The following is a 22,457-nucleotide window of genomic DNA, read 5'->3' as shown; positions in this document are numbered from 1 at the left end:
AGAGCTGGGCACAAGAGGAGGATTCATCGGCGTTTAAGAAGGAGTATAGAAGGGCAAGCATATGAAATGGCACTGTGGCGTTTGTCGGTAGCGTTCGTTTGGATTGGGTTGGATTCACTTTGTTCTTTCAAGCATTGGCCACGGAGTAACAGTACAAGACGTCGGATCTTGGCGGCGACAAATACAGCACTAGACAATATGGAGACTATAGACGTAGAGATAGAACAACTGGATCCGAGCTCAGCTCTCCATACTTTATGTTTCATGATTTCGCTCTTCTTGACTTGCCTTTGTCACAAATCCAATGTTGTCAACCTCTCTTGTCTTTCAAGGCCGCTACCACGGGCAGTTGCAAAAACGTTGGCAAGGGCAAGTGACCCATTCAAATTCGCATTGCCTTGACTACTAATGCTCCCATGACGTATAGGTAAGGTAGGCAGGTTCACGTGAAAGGGATTCTTCTCGGATGAGCTGTTATTGACCCAATCTTATTTGCTTACACTCTCCACCACATCGCGCTCAATGCCCAACCTCTTTGGCCTCGACAAAGAAGGACGCGCATTTATCGTTTGCTGATACCATGGGACTGACTACCAACATACTTAACTCCGATGGTGATGATGACCCAGCAGGGTCCTTGATGAGCAAGTTGGCGCTCAAACTTTTCTAGGAAAGAAAAGAGGATGGTGTTTTCCCCTCACAAAGGTATACGATAGTTGGTCTGCTGGTGTACCCTAGGGGACGATGTCTTACCTTGACGGCATATAGGAAGCTATATAATTCGGACCATCTCCTCGCAACTTGTTTGATTCTTCTAGGAGAAACACCACTCCTGTCTGATGCAACTCACAAGCCTTCGGTTTACTCTCTACGTCCAGAAGCTCTCTAGAGTTCTGCGCAGCAACCACATACTCAATCTCACTTCACCGAATCACCAGAGCTTGACACTTCGTCAGACAGAGTCAGTCCAGCCTTCCTACATCTTATAGGCTGCCACTCCTGCAAGCTACACCTCACTGCACCTCCTGGTCAGAAGTCCAAAGCCTTCACACTCAATCCCATCAAACTCTCTACCAAGACCATCACCCTCACCAAACAAAAAGCACAAACAACCACAATGCTCCGCATCTTCAACCACATGGTCCCCTACCCCCGGCCCATGGGCTTCCTCGTCCCGGAACCCCAAGCCTACAAAGGCCTCGAGGCAATCCAACACCACGGCACCGCCACCTCAGACTTTGCCCAGCGCACAGGACGCGTCCGCTGCCTCGCCATCACGCAGCAGGACAAACTCCGCGAAGAGCTCGCCTACCTCAAAGAATGCCAGCTCCACGACCACGCGCGCATGGACGAGGACTACGGTATGCGGATGCAGGCCTGCAACATGCAGTTCCGGCCTGGTGGACTCGGTTCTGGTGGTGCCGATATGTACCCGCGGAAGATGTCGAATAATGACATCTTGATGGCGAAGAGGATCGAGAAGTGCTACCGGAGACGGATGAAGGACTTGAAGGAGGAGAAGAGGAAGAATGCGATTTGGTTGGATTTGTGGTATGGCAAGCAGGTGGTTAAAGTTGATCGCTTGTTGAGGAAGGAGTGGGATCAGAGTGGGGAGTGTGAAGGGTATCCGTATTGGGCTGAGGAGAGGCGCGAGTTGAAGCGTAAGGTGAAGCGTACTGCGAAGTAAGACTTCAAGGGCATAGATGGGTACGTTCACTTGCGACCTCTCACGACTTGTGTACGATCATGAGAAGATGATTGGGTACTGGATACGTTGAGTCGGGTCTGCTTCTTGAGTACATACTACACTACTGGTACTCATCGAGAGACTGGGGACGTACATGTTAGGGACCATGGCCTGTGTTGCAAATTTCACGCACACAGTGAAAGGCACGACATGAATATAATACAAACCACAATTGCCCCTCATTAATTACATCCGCTAGATGTTCACCCAACCTTAAACTTACAGTGAACGTCTTCTAGTGAATGTCTTCTAGTAAATGCGAGACCGTAACTTGGCTTCAACTTCACCGTGATGATACACTTTCTCAACAACCCTTTCGACGAAAGTTGTCACTCGTAACATTCATGATGTTGCTTATCACGGTGTGGATGTAACGGTTCTCACGTCATGGGCAGAATGATTAAAAACTAATTACATAGCATCGATCCAAGGCGCTATGAGATCTTACCATTGTCACACTAAGATCCTCACACAACTCGAGTGGAGGTCAGAAATCTTAAACTGACAGCCCAGAACTGCTAGTGCTGGTTGAACCTGGCTCATTGTAGATAGAACGCGTCATTCCTAGTAACTTGTTTGATGACTTACACATGTACTCAACAGAGCAGCAGTGAAGAGCTCGATATTGGCGAGACTAGAAGTACTCACTGTTGCGACGATCGACTTGCATCAAATGCAGTGGACGACGAGAACGACAAAATACCCTGAAAGTAAGACCTCAAGCTCAAAGATAAGGACTGATGTAATATGTGCTCCTTGAGTACTTCGAAGGGCATAGCCGACCGGGCCAGGACGATTGGCAGCGTTATCATGTAGCACTCTTATACGAGCCTCTGTTTGGGGCAGCGAAAAGGAAGCTCTGGACTTCCGATTCACGCGAGCATATCGTGGTCACCATCCTATTTGGGTGCAAAAGGACATTCTCAAGCACTTGTCGCAACTGGATGTAAGCAGTTGGGGCATCGAAGACATCTCATTCCTAGCTCAACAGTTCGCAACTTGATCAAGACCAGTCAACGAAACATGGCTCTTGAAGATATCTGGAGGATTGCCATCTCGATAATGAAGAATTTAGAGCTACCGCCATTCAACAAAAGTCTTGAGAGAGATCCGATGCCAAGATTTCAGATGCGAAGCCACTGCCTCCAGTATCGTGGTTGAAAGCACTTCGCCATTGGTGGTAAGAGAATCTGACTACGACTACTAATACATGAATTTCAGGATGCTTTGTCTCGATCCAAATAAACTTGGCAGTTAGAGAAGTCGGTATAGAGTTGACAGGTTCATTGTGTGGCAAGGAAAAATTGAGAGTCGTTCTGGATACGTGCAAATGCAGGTCTTTCCACGCCGTTTGCGTTTGTCGTTCTATGGATGATGTAGCCGCTCTATATGTAGAGACGAATGGATAGGTAAGCTTCATGTCGTCTGAAGGAAGCCCAAGTTGCATTGTGGTGTAGACTGGGGTCCACTGTAGATGAGTCAAGTTCCCTATATCTTAGGCTTCGATTCATTCGAATCTAATCGCATGCGACACCACCCCGAGAGTCGACGTCTGCAAGGGACCAGCTCACAGGGTGATGAAATAATATCTTCCTTCCATTGCTTTCAAAGTAAAGACCCCCATGTTTTGACCTTCCCTTCTCTCCAGACGCATCAACACTGCTAGACGAGGCTGAGTAGCGCGTCATAAGGACACTTTCCTTTCCAGCACAGGAAACAGCTCACACGCTCCGTGATGTGGATTTGCCAAGAACCGAAATCGTGTTCAGCGACATTGCGCCCCAAGCAGCATCCAATAAAGTCCTCCTAACTCCCAGTCTGAGTGTGCGGGACTGCCGGCCGGGGTAGCATCAATGACCCAGCCAACAGCCGACACTAGCTCGGTTGGGCAGCTCCCAAAGTTCGCGCGGGCTTGGCGATCATGATAAGCTTAAATGCTCCTGCCGCATGCTCTCCATCCCCCGAGAGACTGAACGGTGTTTGTGGGCTTCTGAGTAACGGGCTTCCTGTTTCTGTTTATTCATTGTATTGCGTGCCACTACGGCGAAAGCCGTTGGCATAATGAGATGCCTGTTTGGGGCAACGGGTCCTGCCGCCGTCCTGGCTGATCCTCCACATCCCGCAAGCGTTGGGCCGGAGGCCGTGGATGCTTCGCTTTTCCTTGAGGCTACGATGAGTGTATTTAAAGGGGACTTCTCTCCGGGGTCTTGGCCAGAGAGATTCTCTTACTCTTTTCGTTGCACCTGCACCATTCATCAACGGACGCCGCTCATCAACAAGACAATCTGAACGATGCATCTCAACGCTGCTCTCGCGATCCTCGCGGCCTCCAGGGTTGCCCTGGCTGCGCCTGCTACTGAGGAGACTCAAGTTGACCCTGCGCTTCGTCTGATCAAGACGTCCGAGGCCGACGCCGGCACTTGGGTCACGGAGGACCAGAAGATTGAGGAGTATGTCAACAAGCACATTGGCTTCATTGACATCACCGACATTGTCGTATGTCTGGACTGTTTCTCATCGACTTATGGATGAAGCTAACCCCTTAAAGGACAATGAGGTCTTGGCGGTCCTGTCCACCCCGCCGGAGGAGGTCCTCGAGGCCAGAGTGACATACCCCACCACTCTGTCCCACGTCACCGAGGCGAACACCCTCATCGCGTCGGTCTCTAACACCAACCCCCAGACCTGGTTGAAGACTTTGACCGAGTGAGTGATTATGAGCCCAGATCCAACCTGTGAGTACATGCTGACAATATCTAGCTTCTACAACCGCTACTACCGCTCCACCTACGGTACCCAGGCCGCCACCTGGTTGTTCAACCAGGTCAAGACTGTTGCGGCTGCCAACTCGGCCATTACCGTCACCCAATTCACCCACTCCTTCAGCCAGCCGTCCATCATCGTCAAGATTCCCGGAACCAGCTCCGACCTGGGTATGTTGCACCGCCCATTCTATCCCCACCGTCCGTGTGCTAACCGCGATCAACAGTCATTGTTGGTGCCCACTTCGACTCCACCGGAGGATCTTCCACTGCCCGTGGACCCGGTGCTGACGACAACGGCTCAGGCGTCGTTGTCATCCTTGAGGCTCTCCGCGTTCTCGCCAACGCCGGCTTCAAGCCCAAGAACACCCTCGAGTTCCACTTCTACGCCGGTGAGGAGGGCGGCCTTCTCGGTTCCCAGGCTGTCTTCGCCAACTACAAGTCCGCCGGAAAAACCGTCCTTGCCTTCGTCAACCAGGATATGGCCGGTTACTCTCCCTCCGGCAAGCTCTCGGTCTACAACGACTATGGTAAGCTCATCACTCATTGATATCATGCACGCATGTAGTAGCATCACTGACTCCTGATAGTCGATTCCGCTCTTACCACCTACGTCCGTCTCATTGGAACTCAGTACACCGGCAGCGCGCCCACCAGCGACGTCTGCGGATACGGGTGCTCCGACCACGCCAGCGCTCGCTCCAACGGCTTCCGTAAGTTGACAGCGATGTCTTGGAAAGTTTACGACTTGGTATCTAATATAATCCTACAGCTGCTGCCTACGTCTGCGATGAGCCCATCGACACCTCCACCCCCTACATCCACAGCCCCAACGACGTAAGTTACCAGTATTTCCGCCCGAGATATCGACTATATGCTGACTTGACATGCAACAGAGCTACGACACTATCCAGTGGTCTGCCGTCCTCCGCCACTCCAAGTTCACTGTTGGTTTCTTGGTTGAAGCTTCTTACTTGTAATCTGTGTAAACATTTAAACAAGCGCGGGGTGATCTTCATGTATATACATCTCGACTTGTGTGTCAATACATTACATTCAAGAATGCACATAAGCCACAGGCTTTGAAACTAGTGGAAGGCTAAAAGTTTTTGTCTTCTTTGTGAACCCTATAGTGTCCGCGCAAAACTGCCTTACTGGGAAGAGTTTCCCGAGGAAACCCAACGAACACTACTACCCCAACCCATCTCCGCCCATCGGACGTGGAGACATGCAGACTCTTTCTGAAAGAGATTCTAGATCGACTCAACCAACCTAGGGCGAACACATGATAAGCCTAGGGCGTGGGACCCCACTTTCTACCACTTACGGTGACTTGTATGAGACGCAAGGGTTGCAAGGCGTGGTCGACATGTATGAATGACTCTTACTAGGTGCATACGCCGTCTTCGGCAGGCATCCCGGCCAGACGGCCTTGGATCCCGAGATACGACTAAAGAGGAGAAAATTTCGTTCACCAAACTGGATGTTTTCTCTGGCGCACATCAAGTTATCACCATCAAAGTCCAAATCGTGTTTGAGAGCTATGATGGGCGCCTCGGAAGAGCGAAATCGAGTAGCCGTGAGTGAATCCCACGATGCAACGGGCGCCATTGAGCTGGGAGCAGTGCGCAGTCGGACGAGTTCTCGCCATCACGACCCCGAATCTAGCCCGTTGGCTTGGCTATGTGTTTTAGGATCATTCATGTTTCTTTATCCATCATACGGTGAGTTTCTTCATGATACCTTCGTTTCTCTGAGACTATGCTTAGATTCACCATAGGGTTTATGCAATCTGTTGGCACTGTTCAGTCATACCTCCAGCTACATCAGCTGAGTGAGTACTCCACTCGCGATCTCGGTTGGATCAGCGGAATCTTCACCTCCCTTGCACTATTCCTTGGAATCCAAGCCGGACCATTGATGGATGCCTATGGCACGAAGTGGCTGGCTCCCATCTCCGTGGCACTCTATGTCCCCGTGTTTTTCATCATGGGCGAATGCACGCAATACTGGCACTTCATTCTCTGCTTAGGAGTACTAGGCGGTATCGGCGGAGCCCTCACATCCACAGTCGCGGTGGCAGTCATCGGAAAGCTCTTCAGCCGTCGCAAGGGGCTTGCCATGGGAGTCGCCCTGTCCGGATCCTCATTTGGAGGCGTGACCATCTCGATGATGCTTCGGTCCATCCTGCCTAGACTGGGCTGGCAGTGGTCCATGAGAATCATGGGCTTCCTAGTTCTTGGAATTATGGTTGTGGGCGTCTTATGCTTTCTTCCCTATCCTCGCCTATCCACTCCTGTCTCTGGAGCACCTGTTGGGAAAGTAGGAGCTCTGCTCAATTTCTCGGCCTTTCGCTCCCCGCCGTTTGGATTTATGGCTGGTGGCCTCTTCATGCTCGAGTTCGTTCTCTTTGGAATCACTGGCCTACTGCCTACTTTTGCCATTGCTGCAGGCTTCCCTTCCAATATCGGGTTCTCTCTTGTGGCCATTCTTAACGGCACTTCATGTTTCGGTCGCATCATGACCGGCGTGATCGGCGATAGAATTGGTCACCTCAACATCCTCCTCATTATGATAGGTATCACCATTGTATTTACCGGGGTTGTTTTCGTGCCTTTCGGAACCAAACATATCGGTGCCCTGTATGCCTTTGCCGCGCTTTGGGGCTATGGATCAGGATCCTTCCTCTCGAGCACGCCAGGTAAGAGACAGCAATGACTAACTCCATACAAGCCAATGACACTACTGACACAGCCTAGTCTGTTTAGGAAAAACTTGCGAGCCAAAGGACTACGGAAGGTATCTGGGTAAGTGGTGCCCTTCGACTGCTATCGTCTTCTTTATTGACTAACGACACGCCTTCAAGGGACCATGAACTTCGTAGTTAGTTTCTCGTTGCTAGTCACCGTTCCCATCGGTGGTCAGATGTTAGAGAGCATGGGAGGGACAGCGCTCTCGGGATTCTATCTTGCTATTCTCTTCTTGGGCGGTGTTTGCTATTTTGCTGCCCGCTCCCTTCTTCTAGGCGGGTGGCTCACGCTGAGAGCCAGTATTTGAGCACATTTGATATAAAACGGCTGGAATGACGAGCTGGCTTTGAATATGATTAGCTTGAGGCACTCAACGGATATATCAATGAGCTAGGACCTGAAAAGCCGAGGAGTCTGGACCTATGCGGCTGACCGTGTTTGAAGCGGCTGTTTTCTAACGTAACTACTGAGATCGGCGGGAAAGGGATAGACATGCTGAAGTCAAATTTGCGTCGTGAACCATAGACTGCTTATGATTAGGAATAGTACTTTAATGGGTATGAAAACTACACCTGCCCACTGGTCTTCCTAATGATATCGAATGTGTGTTTGGGGCGGGACAGGTTCGCCATCAACTGCCAGACAAATGGGAAGATGGTCCATCTGAAGGGCGCGGAAGACATCTCGGTCGCTGTAGGATAGACGGACCGGACCGGTGTCATGGGTGAAGAACCGGGTTGATGACCGGGGAGCCGGCTATTGCCTCGACAATTCCTTACCTTTGCGGAACGGCACCGGAAGAAGTTCTCCACTTTCGAGGCTCCAACTACCCTTCGGGAACAGTGATGCACGCCGTCCGGTGCGGGGATGCGCTATCGTTCCGAATGATCGGCTTATCAACCCCGAGATAGTCACATGTGCCGCTCTCGGCGCCATTTTGAACTTAAAACCCTGGCGATTGCCTCAGACAACGTATCCAAAGCCTTTCTACCTCCGATTCAGTGTACTGAGTCCCACTCCTGTCAAATTTCATTCTTGAGCTTGCCGCCTCAGCATTTCCAGCACCTTAATCGATAATCGCCATGGGGGACGCTAATATTAAGGGGAAACCCCATCCACTTGATCCTCTGCGACCAGAAGAAATCAGCCAGGTGAGTGATCTGCAGGAGACTCCAACGATACAAACTACGTCTGTCATATGTATTGTTGACACAATACAGGCCGCTGGAATCGTCCGTGATTCAAACCAAAGCAAGGAGATATTCTATCGAGCAATCTCTCTCGTTGAGCCATCGAAGACGGAACTGGTCAAGTTCCTTGACAGCGAGCATGCCGGTAATAGAGATGCCGTCCACCCAGCAAGACAGGCTAGAGTGCAGGCTTACATCGCCAAAACTTTGCATGAGATGATTGTCAACTTGGACACTGCGACCGTTGCTTCTACCACCCCGCTGCCAGGTCGCCATTCCTTCATCGACACAGACTTTATGGCACAAGTTGCTGCAGCTTGTCTGGCGGACGAAAAGATCCAATGCGAGATCAGTGCCCTCAAGTTACCAGAAGGCGCAACCGTCGTCGTCGAGCCTTGGGCATATGCCACGGATGGCATGAGGGATATGAGAGACCGCTGGACAATGGTGAGATTGCCACATGTTCCGCCTGTAGAAACTAGTTGACTTAAGGTTTCAGGCATGGTTTTACATGCGACTCTCTAACAACCCCGACGCGAATTACTATGCCTATCCGCTGGACATATGTGCGGAAGTATCCAACTCCCTCGAAGTGGCCAAAATTTACCGGCTGCCTTCTGGGGAGCACGATAAGCTCAGCGATGAGGGCAAGGAATTTGATCGCCGCAAAATCCATTCCAAGAGCGAGTATCATCCAGACTTTGTACAAGAGCGCAGGACAACGACGAAGCCGTACCACGTCTCCCAGCCCGAGGGTCCATCGTTTAGCACCGACGAAAACCATATTTCTTGGGAAAAGTGGACAATGAGAGTCGGCTTCAACTATAGAGAGGGTATGACTCTCCACGACATCCGTTTCGACGGCCGAAGTCTATTTCATCGTCTGTCTCTAGCCGAGATGTTTGTGCCTTATGGAGATCCTCGATGCCCCTATCCTCGAAAAGCCGCCTTTGATTTAGGGAACGACGGCGCAGGGATCAACGCCAATAACCTCAAGTTGGGTTGCGATTGCCTCGGGCACATTAAGTACTTTGACGGGTGGCTAAGTACCTCATCGGGAGAACCGCTGAAGATGCCCAACGTTATTTGCTGCCATGAAATTGACGACGGGATTCTTTGGAAGCACACGAACTTCCGGACTGGAAATGCTGTAGTCACCAGATCTAGAGTTCTCGTGCTGCAGACAATCATTACGGTCAGCAACTACGAGTACATCTTCCTCTTCTACTTTCAGCAGGACGCTTCGATATTTTATGAAGTCCGCGCCACGGGCATCATGTCGACAGCACCGATTGACCTTGACACCAAGGTCCCATGGGGGACCATCGTCGCTCCCGGCGTGTTGGCACCATATCACCAACATATCTTCTGCTTGAGGATTGATCCTGCCATCGATGGGCCTCAAAACTCCCTGGTTGTCGAAGAGTCTCACCCAATCCCCTTCAGTGGGGACACGGACACATATAACCCTTTTGGCGTAGGGTACACCACAACGTCTTCAGTCATTGAGAAAGAAGCAGGCTTGGATCTCGATTTTAACACGAACAGAACTTTCAAGATCGTCAACGAGAATGTCACCAATTCAACTACTGGAACTGCTGTAGGCTTCAAACTCTTACCTCACTACAGTCAACTTCTCCTCGCCCAGCCAAACTCATGGCATGGTAAGCGCGCAAGGTACACATCCCACGCTGTCTGGGTGACACGACACCACGACGAGGAGCTCTTCCCGGCGGGAAGGTTCACCATGCAGTCAACTGGAGATGATGGCATCGGATCTTGGATGGAGCAACGGGTAGATAGTGACTCGTCTTTAGTGCGCAATGAGGACATTGTAGTCTGGCACACGTTTGGGTCTACGCACAACCCTCGTATCGAAGACTGGCCGGTGATGCCGTGCGAGAAAATGATGGTAGGGCTGAAACCGGTCAACTTCTTCCAGGGTAACCCTGCTCTTGACGTACAGGTTTCAACACAGAAGAAGAACTGTAGTGTGCTGGTGCACGGTGCTACGTGCGAAAAATAGATTTCAGCGGTATGAAAGGGTAGCTTTCGCCGAGGCCTACGCTAAGAACAATGAACTGTAAAGTAATAGAGATTAGAGTCTAAAGCCCTCGTCAGCCTAAATATTGGTTTGGTTTGGCCATGCTCCAGGGAACTCTCGAGACTTTTACACTCGCAATACGGCGATTTGGACTTTGTCTTTAGGGGTTTCTCTAGGAATACCTCAATAGCAAAGATCGCTCCAAGTTATATCGCGAGTCACGCATCAATGACCCTTCAGCAAAATGCGCGTCACGCGTATGTGAGTACCATAGCGTTGCCAAGGAGTGTCCAACCGCCGTACTGAGTACTGCTTTACCGGTGGACGTCCCACTGGTATCCCAGTCTTTAAACTTTTGGAGTCGTCTCTACTTCTTACGCTGAGTACTTCCTGAGTCAGTTACCGCGGAATCACTTGCCCGATGAGGCGCCATAACTACGAATCATGGTACTGTCTGATCTGAAACAACAGGGAATCTGAGGCAGTTGGCGGAGCGCACGAGCTTGATATTATGTAGGAAGGGAAGAAGATTAATCAACTAGTAGGTGGTACGGCTGCCTTCCCACCTACAATCTGAAGATCCGAATCTCGGGGTTTCTGTCCGAAAGTTGATCATCCATCCCGTAGCACGTGTCAGGTGCATTTGTGATTGAGACCGGAGTCATGTTGATTCGCAAGAAAGTAAATACTGTGTGATGTGCTTCGGTAGGAGATAGTCTGAGGAAGACTCTTTTACTACGCTAGCTTGACAAGTCATTCAATCTCCTCAACGCGCGTGTACCCCAGCCAGTTGTATGACTGTCAAGTTTGCGTTTTCCAATATACAAGTGACTAAGGCAGGTAAGATAGGATGAAAGAGTGTGCAGTATAAAGCCGGAGACTCCTTTAGTGGGACTCAGTTTGGTGGGCCCTGGCTATGCCTTCGTTGACTTCACCAGGCTGAACATGTTGTCTAGCGATTCGCCCGCTGTTGCTTCGTAACTAAGGTACTCTTAGCTCGTCTCAAGTTACCCCATCGCTGCAGAGCCTGAATTGAAGACCCAAAGTCCAACGTCAACTAGGTCGAAACGTTGTCGGATGAACACGATCATCGGATGTGGGGAGTGAGCGAGCCCACCTGTCTGTCTCAGACTATCCTAGTGAACGGCATCTCCAGATGACCCCACGTTGACCGGCCGCAGTTGCTTCAGATGATCATGCCCAGCAAGGGTCGTCCTACTATCTCACGTTCACCTTGATTAGATCCTGGTTTCCCCAATGGCACCAATTTTAGCAACGCAGGAAGACAATTTCCAACAGATCACCCAGGCATTCACGACGGACTCAAGCTATAAATGGTATTATACTCCCCTTACTCCCCTTCCCACTCCTAAGGCTCGACATACTCCCTCTACAAAATCACTCACAGCCAAAAGCCCGCAGGTCAACATGCAATTCTCTTTCTTCTACACGGCCGTCCTCTTGGCTGCTGGCGCCGCCGCCCAGTCCTGTTCGTCGACTATCACATACTGCAGTGGAGGCGCCTGCTTGTGCTTTGCCGATGGCATCACCGAATCTCTGAACGAAATGTGCAAAGGCAAGGGGTTCGAACGCTCTTTGGGACCCTCAAAAACTACAACTGAAGCAGTAAGTTTGAGTATCTGTTCTCGCCCAGATTCGTTGTCCTAATGGCTTGTGTCCAGGGCGAGCGCTGCGACACCCAGTGCTGCACAGGCTAAGCCGACCATTGTTGAGGCATCTGTATATTCATAGGCGGCACAGTACTTCTAGCGTGTTGTATGAAAAGATATAAGCAATTATCGACTTTCTACCAATGCCCAATGCAATGATTTGATCGCCACATGTCCCATTTGCTCTTCCAGATGAAGGCTTCGTCGCTCGCTCACGCTACCTAGTTCGTTGCACAATCCTTGCTTAGCTGATGAGCCATGGAGTCATTCTATGCACACTAGTGGTGTTTGGCCAGGATCCGCAATCTTCCTGCGGTGGTGGTATCCCAATCATCCAGCACAGGTTGGCAAAGTCGGTGTACTACAGCTGCCTGCAATGTTCTCCTCCAAGCTTGGGTATCAGTAACAGGACAAAATCGTCGACAAGGAAAATACGAAACTCAATTGTACGAAACCGAGAAAGTTTATCTAGCGGGCTTCATTCAGTATCACAGTCGTACAGCGTAACAATGAGTTCCAGAGCGGACGCGGCATTGAGAGCTTGGTGCAGCTTGGCGGGAATCATGCGACTCCTGATTCGCTGCTCCTGAGTTCCTCTTTCAATCAAAATATTCAAGCGAACTATTGGCGAGGTTGGCGGCGACGGCTTTCACCTCAACGATGGTCTTTTTTCCGTCTTTGATAACACATCCGCCTAGACTTCCACCAAGAAGAGGCAGGAGAATGGTCTACTATTGATTATGTGGCACCGTTCATCTATGACCTCCACTATTTGACGTTTAGCTGATCCTACTTCCACCACTCATGCTTTGGAATCGTCTGATCTCTCTCTGCGGAGCTTCGAAAACTGGGGTCTCTACCAAGAACTGTTTCAATCTATCTCTTCGAAGGCCTCTTAAGAGTCTCTGACTCGAAAGAGATCAGGTCATCACCCGCTGTTTGTCGCAGCGTATGCTCTTCCCGGTCGCCCGAAGGTAGAAAAATTGGGGAGAAGCGACTCTCGGCCATGTATCATGGAAAAATTCTCAAGCAAGGCATGTTCAAAATATTCATTTAGATGGGTCGTCCTTAGCCGCTGATGTCCTATCGTTCCTACGTCAGAAAGATAAGTACACACCAGCCTTCAGTACACGCTGCACACTTGGCATCAACGCCTCTTTACCATCAATCCAGAGGAAATCGTTTGCGAACGAGGTTCGTCGCCATCATTACTACGCTTGGCCTCCTTACCAGTCTTGCCGCTGCGGCTCCAGCAATCACTGGCAATGATGTCGAGACTTGCCAGACCCGCGATGGCTTTTATTGCCAGGAATGCGTAAATCGAAAGAAAGATTGTGTTGCCTGCACAGATAGAACCTGCTTGGGATGGACCTATGACCGTTAACGGCAGTGCCAACTCGTTCCACAAACACGCCCATCAAAGTATAGATTTGTCCGCAATGAGCCAGCATGCATTAGCAGGTCATATTTCAGTCATGCCTTATATGTGAGCAGGTCTCGGAACAAATTAATCCCTACGTCTAGGGTTGAAAGTACGTCGATGCCGAGAGGGAAGATTGAAATTCATCTCAAACGAGGCTTCTACGAAGGGAGGAAATAAGTGGTGCTTCCAGTACACACAGTGAGATCATTAAATAGCGAGATAAGTAATCTTCGATCATGCGCTCATACCAATTCCCTTTCAAAAGCCCCGTGCTCCTTCAACCCAATTGTTACTTTGAACCGACCCCAAACTTGCTGTTGCGCCTCACCGGTTTCTCCGAATCCAATTGCTCCCGTCCTGAGTCCTTATCCGTCATAACCGAATCATCATACGAGACATGAACCTTGTTAAACTCCTTAGTATCCTCAAACCATAAAATCATTCTTTGTCTTCGCTCTTACATTGGTCGTCTTGATGATGCCGTTGTAGGTCATAATCTCCTCTTCACTGCCGTCTGGTGAGTGGCCTCGAATCTCGGTGTGTGTGCTCCGCATGTCCTTTAGCGGGAACCCGTTGCCGACAGTATTCCGATTCAGTCGACCAGTCCCCGTGCCGTTCCCAGTGCCGGCACCATAACGACCGTATTGACTGCTGTTGTACCCTGCATTGTCGGCGCTGCTCTTGTTGGAGAACATTCCCGGCATCCACTTGCGGAAGAGTGGCCGCAGAGCCGGGACGCAGGCGGCGATGATGGAGAGGTTGACTTCGATTGCGCTGTATGTGTCGCCAATTCCGTCTCGGGGATCGTAGCCGGGGGTGATGTTGTAGAACTTTTTCCGGAGTTCGTGGACACGGAGGATAGCCACAATGATTGACCTTTCACAAAGTCAGCATCGAAAAATTCAAATGCGAGGTCATTCCAAGCCTTCTGGATCCATGTAGGTCTTTCGGGCGCCTTGACTTACACTCCACCTGCTAGGAAGACCACTATCAATCCAATCTTGGCGGCCATGCGCATCTTCAAACCGAGGAAGATCCAAAACGGAATGGCGAGAACAAAGAAGTCGGTGATGATGGTGATGATGGCACTGACGATGTAAAATAGCGGTCCATCAATTTCTCTTTGCTTGGGAATAGTCGAATCCCAGAAAGAATTTATCGGAAGTGTCTGGAATAGCACCACCAAGAAAATGGCCACCATTGTTGCCAGGTTGATGGCATTGAGGGCGTAAATAGTCCATCGTACACCACGCTTGTGCCCACCTAGGCGAAGCAAAAAGACCAGAATCGATGATTTCACGAGCGCGAGGATGGGATTGTAGAGGACCTGCATGATCCAATTCCAGAACAGCATAGGGGCGGGGTCCCAGTCTTCAGGCAGCGCCGCGGTAGGGAAGCCTGCGTAGTAGTACTTGAAGAACATGTATGTTGGAGCCAGTAGGGCCATTGAGAAGAACTGCCATGTCGACGTTAGTCAGGGTATGGAATACCGAAAGGTGGTGATCGGCACTCTGCCGGTGAAGGCTGGCCTGGTCTTACCATGGCTCCGGTCATGAACCAGTCATCTGATGGAATTATGAGACGAACACTCGATGAGAAAAGCTTAGGTTGGACGACTTACCAAGTCCAATCTGTTTTGATGTCCATTTGCTGTACATTCTCAAGGCAAAGGTCAAGAATGCAGTTAAAGTGAACAAGAACAGAATCGCCATGATCACCTTCTGCAAAGGCGTTGATGGTAAGTCCTCGACATTGGCCCACCGAGCCTCAACGGCCCGCTGAGCGACGAGTTCCATGCTTGGCCCTCGTCACAAAGTCGAAGAACGAGTGTGAAAGTTGAAATGCTCTGACGGAAAGAAAAGGAAGTTTGAACCTCTGCAGACTTGGCACCAAAGTCAAAGTTGGAATCCGGGGGGTGGGAGAGCAGGCCGGGGAGAGGTCGAAGAAAAGGATCGGGGGTCGGGTTGCGCGATAGGCCCGTGGGAGAGTTTGTGAGATATATACAAGGTGTTGGGTCTCGAGTTTCCTCTTGGGACACTGAGAGATCGTACTTCGTATTGGCTACTCATGAAGAAAGGAGCACTCAGCAGTTCGATCTTGATCTTGGGAACGCTTGGTCAGTGTTCTTGAGCATAGTTGCTTACCATCGCCATCCGTAACAGGAGAAAACCAGGAGACTAGCTATGATCTTACGCCGAACAGGGGAAGCAAGGTAACGTCCATCTGTAGTCTCTACAAGAGCAGTGTGTTGAAATGGACTGGAAGGGGGAGTATTCAGTATTCGATCCTGCCTAGTGGTACGCCAATCGTGACAGACCTGCATTCTCTACGACCCCGTTTCATGGTAAGGCTGGGGTTGAGACGGACTAGTCTCGCAAGTTCCCGGTCGGTGATTTCCACGGATAGTAAAAGAACAGGGCAGAGAGGAGACTTGGGGGTTGCCGCAGAAAACTTGCTGAAATTCTTCAAATTTCCGCCGGTTGGGTAGCATTGCTACATCCCTGGCCGGAGACCACAAGCCGGCAACGCACTGATTCAGGGTCATTCCTCCGCCAGCACCAGGAGACATTGAGATCTTGTGCTCGCCGGTTACTGCCAAGCAGGGAAAACTCCTTCAGGCTTCAGGATACATGGGCTCTGCGTACCCGAGGCGTGGCTAAGAAAGATTACAAGGAAGACTTGTGAGTGGCTGATTGTGCAATGGCGTTCGAGAAGATGCCAGGGACCTGTCAAGGATGGCGCATTCTCGAACACTGCAGGCCCTCGACTATCACGTTCCTGCAGTCTTCTCCTGCCTCTAGACAAGGATTGCTGCGGATTATTCCAGATAACTTGAAAGCTTAATACCGACAATCCGGGCAGAAATCCGGCTTGCTTGCTCCATTTGGGCTGTCAGTACGCCATGGAGGCAAGACTGCTCGGTACCGTCTGAGACATCCTTGGTGTAGATGGTCCAGTCAGGCAGGAAGCCATCCGCGATGAGACATAGTGGAATTAGAGGATAGAGTGTAGATTCACCTAATGCAGCGTTACTTGCGGAAGGGCACGGGAAATTTATCATGTTGTTAAATCTGGATGGTACAACCATTAGGTACAGGGTATCATTGGTTCTGTATGAGGTAGGTACTTCGCATCATCCATCGAAGAACAGCCTCACATTTCATCCGTATATGCTCGATACTCCTCCGGCTTTGCCGCTTATGCCCAGTCATCACTGTAGGAAATTCGATCAACCCTAGGCCAATATACATTTGAGCTGAAGTCTGTTGTTGGCCGACCGTGTTCTGGCCAGAAACGAATCGTATTTCTTTGCAAAAGCCCACCGGATAGAAGCCTGCTGTGCGGTCGTGGATCGGTAAGTGGATTAGTTCGGTCCGCATAGCAGCACAATCTGAGTAAGGCGTGGTGTGGTGCCCGGAACATGGGGCCGGTGAATGAGATTCAGGATACGACCTCGCACTTTTGTTACGCGGTGATTTGTGAATACGACGCTCCTCTCTTTCTTCATCGCCTCGGCCGAGGCTTGCGAGGGACATTTTCGCCTTTGAAGAAGAGGTAGGCAACCACCGTCAGGCATTAGATGAGCTAGGTGGAGCTGATGTCTTTGTTGAGCACTAGCGGGTTAGTGTGAATGAATCGTAGAAAGTCCGTCAGCGACTCGGATTGAGTCCTGACCCCTTGGCGACCAAGTAGTGATTTCCGAATGTTACCTGGTGGACAGGGTTGAAGAAAAACAGAGTTTGCTGTGCCGCGTTGGCGCAGGACGAATTTGCAGACAATCATGCAGAGAAGGAAACCCCCTTAAGACGGCAAATATCCCCTCAAAGACTCGCTCTCCAAATTTCTGGACTCTTGCGGTGTCTTCCAAGGGTTGCAATGAGAAACGCGTTTGGGGCTATGGGGAAAGTCGTACGATTTGCTCCGCCCCGATTTTGACATGTCGGTTGGACATGTCTTTGGTAGATGTGGCCGATTTGATGGTTCATCTATTCGTACAGTCTGATTCGATCTTACTTAGTTGACGAGTTATGAGACATTAGCTAGATCGCAAAGATAAACTCAATGTCTTCCCCAGAGGCACGGCTCGCTATCCACAACCCTTATTATGTGGATAATGGGCAGTTTGTGCGCAAATCCCTCAGTCTTGCCCACCATTCCACCAAACCCCAAGATCTTTTTTCGGGGATCCCTAGACATTACAGGGGAGATTCACTGACGCGGACAGCCGGAATTTCGTTGCGGACAAGGTACGCGGTGGAGCGGCGGTGCCCGGAAGAGGACAAAGCGTGCAGAAAGTTCACCAGGGGGGCCATGTTCCATATGAATGATCTCCAGCTCCCGACACTCTCCTCGCCACCATGCCTCTCGGAGGAAGACAGACGTTGATAGGTACGGATAGACTACGAATAGACCAGGCTTATTCAGCTTGGCTTAAAGTTGACAGACGCCTCAGCCGCTCCTCAGCACCATTTCAAGAGACGAACTTGTCCCAGAGTGTGGCAGACTTTTGCCCACAGACATTGGTCTTAAACCGTTAGTGTCGGCGGCGCGGCGCCGGCACTCGGGAGAGAATGTCTAGAAGAAGTTGTAACCAAGGTCCTGGAGACACCAGCCAGCCTACTACTTGCGCAGTTTTGCAATGCCGATGTTTTTAATGTCCCGCCGTTGTAACCCCCGGCGCGGGGTTTCTACGACTCTCGCCACCAACGTTGCTCTAGCCTGCTTCCCCCCCGAACCCCTTGGCCAAACAGACATCCAGATCTGTATAAGCGAACCCGGGCCCCGGTGCAATTCTTGCCCGGGGGCGGACCCAAGATCCCTTCTCGTCCAAATGGTCCCTTCCTCCTTGACTCCTTCATCCTCGCAATTTGGTGAGATGTCGTGGCCTCTGCCGCTATCGAATGCAAGGTCTCCGCCACGACTGCGAGGACGGCCGGGATATGTCGGCGGGCTCAGGTAGGCAGTATCTACCGTGGACTATCGACAACGGGCAGTACGGTAGTGGAAATATCTCGCACTTGTTATCGAACCATACGCGTGGTGTTACTGGTGTGTGAAGAAAGGATGGCAAGATGCAACGCTTCCACGTGGATGTTATAAATCCCGTGGTGTACTGCTCGTTTCTGCACGCTCGACTCTTTCCCGCCGCACCGCCAGCCACAAACCCGGTGATCAACCATTGGAGGCTCCTGTCTGACAAGCACGCAAACCCGTTCCTTGTCGCGCCCTCTGTCCAATCTTTTACTCGTTCAGTCTGAAGTCCTCAACCCCCAAATCTCTTGGCACACAAGATGTCTCGACTCAGCCAGGTCCTCCTCCTAGCCGCTGCCCTGCCTTTGGTATACGCTCAGACCATTGTGGTTGACGATGCAGTAATCGGTATGTTGATCTCGCATTTTAACTTTCCACATGTGAACCCCTGAGGGTTCGCATGCGAGTGCTTTACGACTTGTATCATGACTAACCTACCACTCATATTGTAGAAGCCAACAAGTCTACAGTGGCCCCAGCCGCTGAGCCCGTTGTCGTTGCTGCTTCCACTGATCTCTTGAAAGAGGAGAGCGTCCAGCTGACGGACGCCGTTCTGGCTAACCTCACGGACCTCTCCCTCTCCAACATCTCCCTCTTTGACTTTGACACCACTGCCGCCGGGGAGAAGCGTTCTGGAACGGCCCGCACCTTCAACAAGTGCAAGACCTATCCCGGGGACCTCCTCTGGCCGAACAAGGCAGTATGGAGCGTCTTCAATCTCCTTTCCGGATTCGCCGTCACCGAGACAGTGCCTATTGGCGCTTCTTGCTTTGATGACTTTGGCAACTATGACGCCACCCGTTGCGAGTACATCACCAATCAGTGGACTAATTCTACGATCCAGTAAGCCAAAGCCCTTTGCTTCTATGATTTGATTCCAACGTGCTGATAGAACATGAAGTGCCGAGGATCCAACCTCAGTCATGAGCCCTCTATACCAGGGCCTGACTTGCATGCCGCCCTCAGTCGACAACAGCTCCGCCGGCACCTGCACCGTCGGTGGTTTCCCCTCGTACGTCGTCAAGGCCACGAATGTGGCGCAGATCCAGCTCGCAGTCAACTTTGCCCGCAATCTCAACATTCGTCTCGTGGTCAAGAACACTGGCCATGACTTCAACGGTCGCTCCTCTGGATCCGGTGCCCTTTCCGTTTGGACTCATCACCTCAAGAGTATCAACTTCTATAAGACCTACACCACCACCTCTTACTCTGGCCCTGCTCTCAAGGTTGGTGCTGGTGTTCAAGGCTTCGAGCTGTATGAGGCAGCTGAGAAGTTCGGTGTGACTGCTGTCGGTGGCGAGGGCATGACTGTCGGCTATGCTGGAGGCTACCTTGCAGGTGGTGGTCACTCACCGCTGTCACCCAAGTACGGCATTGCTGCTGACTCGGTAAGAATGCTTCTTCGTGTATTCTACACTTAGTTTTACTAATGTCGCATTTTCCAGGTCCTGAGCATCGATGTCGTTACTCCCGATGGACGCTTCGTTACTGCCAACGAGAAGCAGAACACGGAGCTGTTCTGGGCTCTTCGAGGCGGCGGTGGAAGTAAGTTGAGCCATCACCATCAAAAGAAACACAAGCTGACCAAGAATAAGACACCTATGGTGTTGTTACCTCATACGTCGTCAGGGCCTACCCTAAGATCGACACCATCGCCGTCATGACCTTCAGCTTCAGCACCAGCGCAACCGTCAGCCACGAAGCCTTCTGGGCCGGCGTCAAGGCCTACTGGGAGGGTCTCCCCACCTGGAACGCGGCTGGCAACTACGAGTACTGGAACATCTTCCACACGGGCCCCGATGCCCTCACTTTCACCATGCTCCCCTGGTTCGCCCCCAACATGACTCTCGTCCAACTCAAGGAGCTCACTGCCCCGCTGTTCGCCAAGTGGACGGAGCTGGGCATCACCGTCGATCCCGTTTACACCGAGCACAAGAGCTTCCTCCCCGCCTGGAAGGCCGGATTCCGCAAGGAGTCCGTCGGCGGCACGGCCGCCAAGACGGCGTGCCGTCTCTTCCCTACCGAAAACTTCTCCGACGCCACGAAGTTCAACGCTACCTTTGAGGCTATCAAGGGCCTTAGCGACAAGGGCGGTCAGATCATTGGCTTCGGCATCACCGGCGGCCCCGGCCCTTACCCCGACAACGCCGTCAACCCGGCGTGGCGCGGCGCTGCCATGTTTGCCATTTCCGTCATGGGCTGGGACGTTGGCACGCCCGCCGAGGTCGTTGCTGAGAAGTCGAAGCTGTTGACCAACGAGTGGATGAAGCCTTGGCGGGATGTCACCCCTGGCGGTGGCGGATATGCCAGTGAGGGTGACGTGACTGAGCCTAACTTCCAGCAGTCATTCTACGGTACTGAGAAGTACGCCCGCCTGCTCGCATTCAAGCAAAAGATTGATCCTACTGGTGTCTTTTATGCCAACCTGGGTGTCGGCAGCGAGAGTTGGTACGTCACGCGCCAACTTGATGGCTTCCCGACCCAGAATGGCCGTTTGTGCCGTGTTTGAGAGTGTGGTGATAGGTGTTCAGCTGTAGATGTGCGTCAAATAGATTATGTGTCTAGTTAATAGATGAGATGATCATCATGAGAGATTCGACGCGTGATCAAACGAGTATGGCAAACGTTTTCAGATTTGTTCCATGGTTCTCAGTGACTACTTGATGTTCCGAACTTAGTAGTCTTGAAAAATAAATAGCTCGTCCAGCAATTTCAACCCCAAATATAGGTATCCTTACGAATACACTTACTTTACTTGATATCCTCGCTTTGGTTCATTATTTGTTCGAGTCTGGATGTGTTATGAAGACTGCAAGGCAGATTTTGGAACATCCTTGTTGCAATATGGTCTCTTTGAGTTAGGCATTCATACCAACATGAGTGGTAAAAGAATCATCTTACAACATCCAAGCGATGGCAGTCGTCTCAATGTCCAAGCAAGGCTAGTACCCCCTCGAGTATGATCTCCAACGCATCCTTCATCTTAGCTTGTGTAATAGCCTGATAAGAGCGTGAAGGTGAACAGGTATGTGGGCTTGCAAATTCAGGTCTCGTCGATCGTTGCAACCGCGTTTCCCCCACTTGGCTCACAAATCGATCGTCGCTCGTCCCGCTGCGGAGACTGATTGTTAGAGGAAACCCCCCTTGTCTATTCTATCCTAGCTAACATCCTAATTTCTTCATGCTTTTATTCAGAATTTCCTTGGCGAACAAAGAAAACAAATACCCGTTTCCCCTAATCAACTGTAATGACAAGGTCTCTAGGGCCCAAGTCTAGCTGGAAACCTCAGCCTCGCCTAATCCGATCTCAAACATTGGATTTATATCCCCCTTCCCCCTTGTACACACCTACGATGACCGTTAGCAAAGCCACAATTTTTGACAAGTAAATTGATTGGATGATCGTCCGATTTGAATTCATTCTTACAGGCTCTAGCCTCCGCAGTCCTTCTGGGCTAAATTCACTCTACTTGCTTTTTGGCGGTCTATCAGCCCGGGACAGGGGCGACCTGGGCTTGCACCTACGAGACATGTTAGTCCGGATTATCTCGTCCGAACGCCCATCAGGGCACATTTCTTGCCCCCGCCCCGGTGGCTTGAAGCGGTGTGTCTACCCACACAGTTAGATTAGCACTCGTCGTTGGTGAGATACTTCTAGCGTAGGCTAGCCAGGTCTGCAGACGATTGAGACCACTCGCAGGCATTCGTATCTGTTGATGGTTGGGCAAAATACCATTCTTCCGAACCAGGCCTGTTATAAGAATGATCTTCACTTGCTTGGTGTCGTTTTCTGCCTCAGGGATGCGTGTCATGAGCGATGCCGCTGTGGGCAGCGCCAAT

General features: G+C 51.0%; 5 protein-coding genes across 5 annotated transcripts; 4 read left to right on the top strand and 1 right to left on the bottom strand.

Moving 5' to 3' along the window:
• Positions 1-1,117: 1,117 nt before the first annotated feature.
• On the top strand, positions 1,118-1,687 carry N0V96_002646 (uncharacterized protein; the record flags this gene model as incomplete). The annotated part of the gene is made up of 1 exon (XM_053187313.1): positions 1,118-1,687. The coding sequence occupies one exon, from the start codon at positions 1,118-1,120 to the stop codon at positions 1,685-1,687; it is 570 nt and encodes a 189-aa protein (XP_053054817.1).
• Positions 1,688-4,039: 2,352 nt separating this feature from the next.
• On the top strand, positions 4,040-5,489 carry N0V96_002645 (uncharacterized protein; the record flags this gene model as incomplete). Its single annotated transcript, XM_053187314.1, has 7 exons — positions 4,040-4,243; positions 4,296-4,453; positions 4,508-4,680; positions 4,737-5,039; positions 5,100-5,222; positions 5,282-5,346; positions 5,406-5,489. 7 exons carry the CDS (start codon positions 4,040-4,042, stop codon positions 5,487-5,489), a joined length of 1,110 nt encoding a protein of 369 aa, XP_053054818.1.
• Positions 5,490-8,665: 3,176 nt separating this feature from the next.
• N0V96_002644 (uncharacterized protein) lies at positions 8,666-10,475 on the top strand (the record flags this gene model as incomplete). The annotated part of the gene is made up of 2 exons (XM_053187316.2): positions 8,666-8,896; positions 8,949-10,475. The coding sequence occupies 2 exons, from the start codon at positions 8,666-8,668 to the stop codon at positions 10,473-10,475; spliced, it is 1,758 nt and encodes a 585-aa protein (XP_053054820.2).
• A 3,536-nt stretch (positions 10,476-14,011) lies between these two features.
• Positions 14,012-15,382, bottom strand: N0V96_002643 (uncharacterized protein; the record flags this gene model as incomplete). Its single annotated transcript, XM_053187317.2, has 4 exons — positions 14,012-14,462; positions 14,552-15,042; positions 15,126-15,151; positions 15,208-15,382. The coding sequence occupies 4 exons, from the start codon at positions 15,380-15,382 to the stop codon at positions 14,012-14,014; spliced, it is 1,143 nt and encodes a 380-aa protein (XP_053054821.2).
• Positions 15,383-18,877: 3,495 nt separating this feature from the next.
• N0V96_002642 (uncharacterized protein) lies at positions 18,878-21,126 on the top strand (the record flags this gene model as incomplete). The annotated part of the gene is made up of 5 exons (XM_053187319.2): positions 18,878-18,965; positions 19,070-19,460; positions 19,519-20,005; positions 20,063-20,162; positions 20,213-21,126. The coding sequence occupies 5 exons, from the start codon at positions 18,878-18,880 to the stop codon at positions 21,124-21,126; spliced, it is 1,980 nt and encodes a 659-aa protein (XP_053054823.2).
• Between the last annotated feature and the right edge of the window lie 1,331 nt (positions 21,127-22,457).

The sequence above is a fragment of the Colletotrichum fioriniae genome (assembly GCF_027942845.1).
Source record: "Colletotrichum fioriniae strain IMI 355084 chromosome Unknown scaffold_2, whole genome shotgun sequence".
Taxonomy (NCBI): Eukaryota; Fungi; Ascomycota; class Sordariomycetes; order Glomerellales; family Glomerellaceae; genus Colletotrichum; species Colletotrichum fioriniae.
This window is presented reverse-complemented; position numbering and strand designations above follow the sequence as displayed.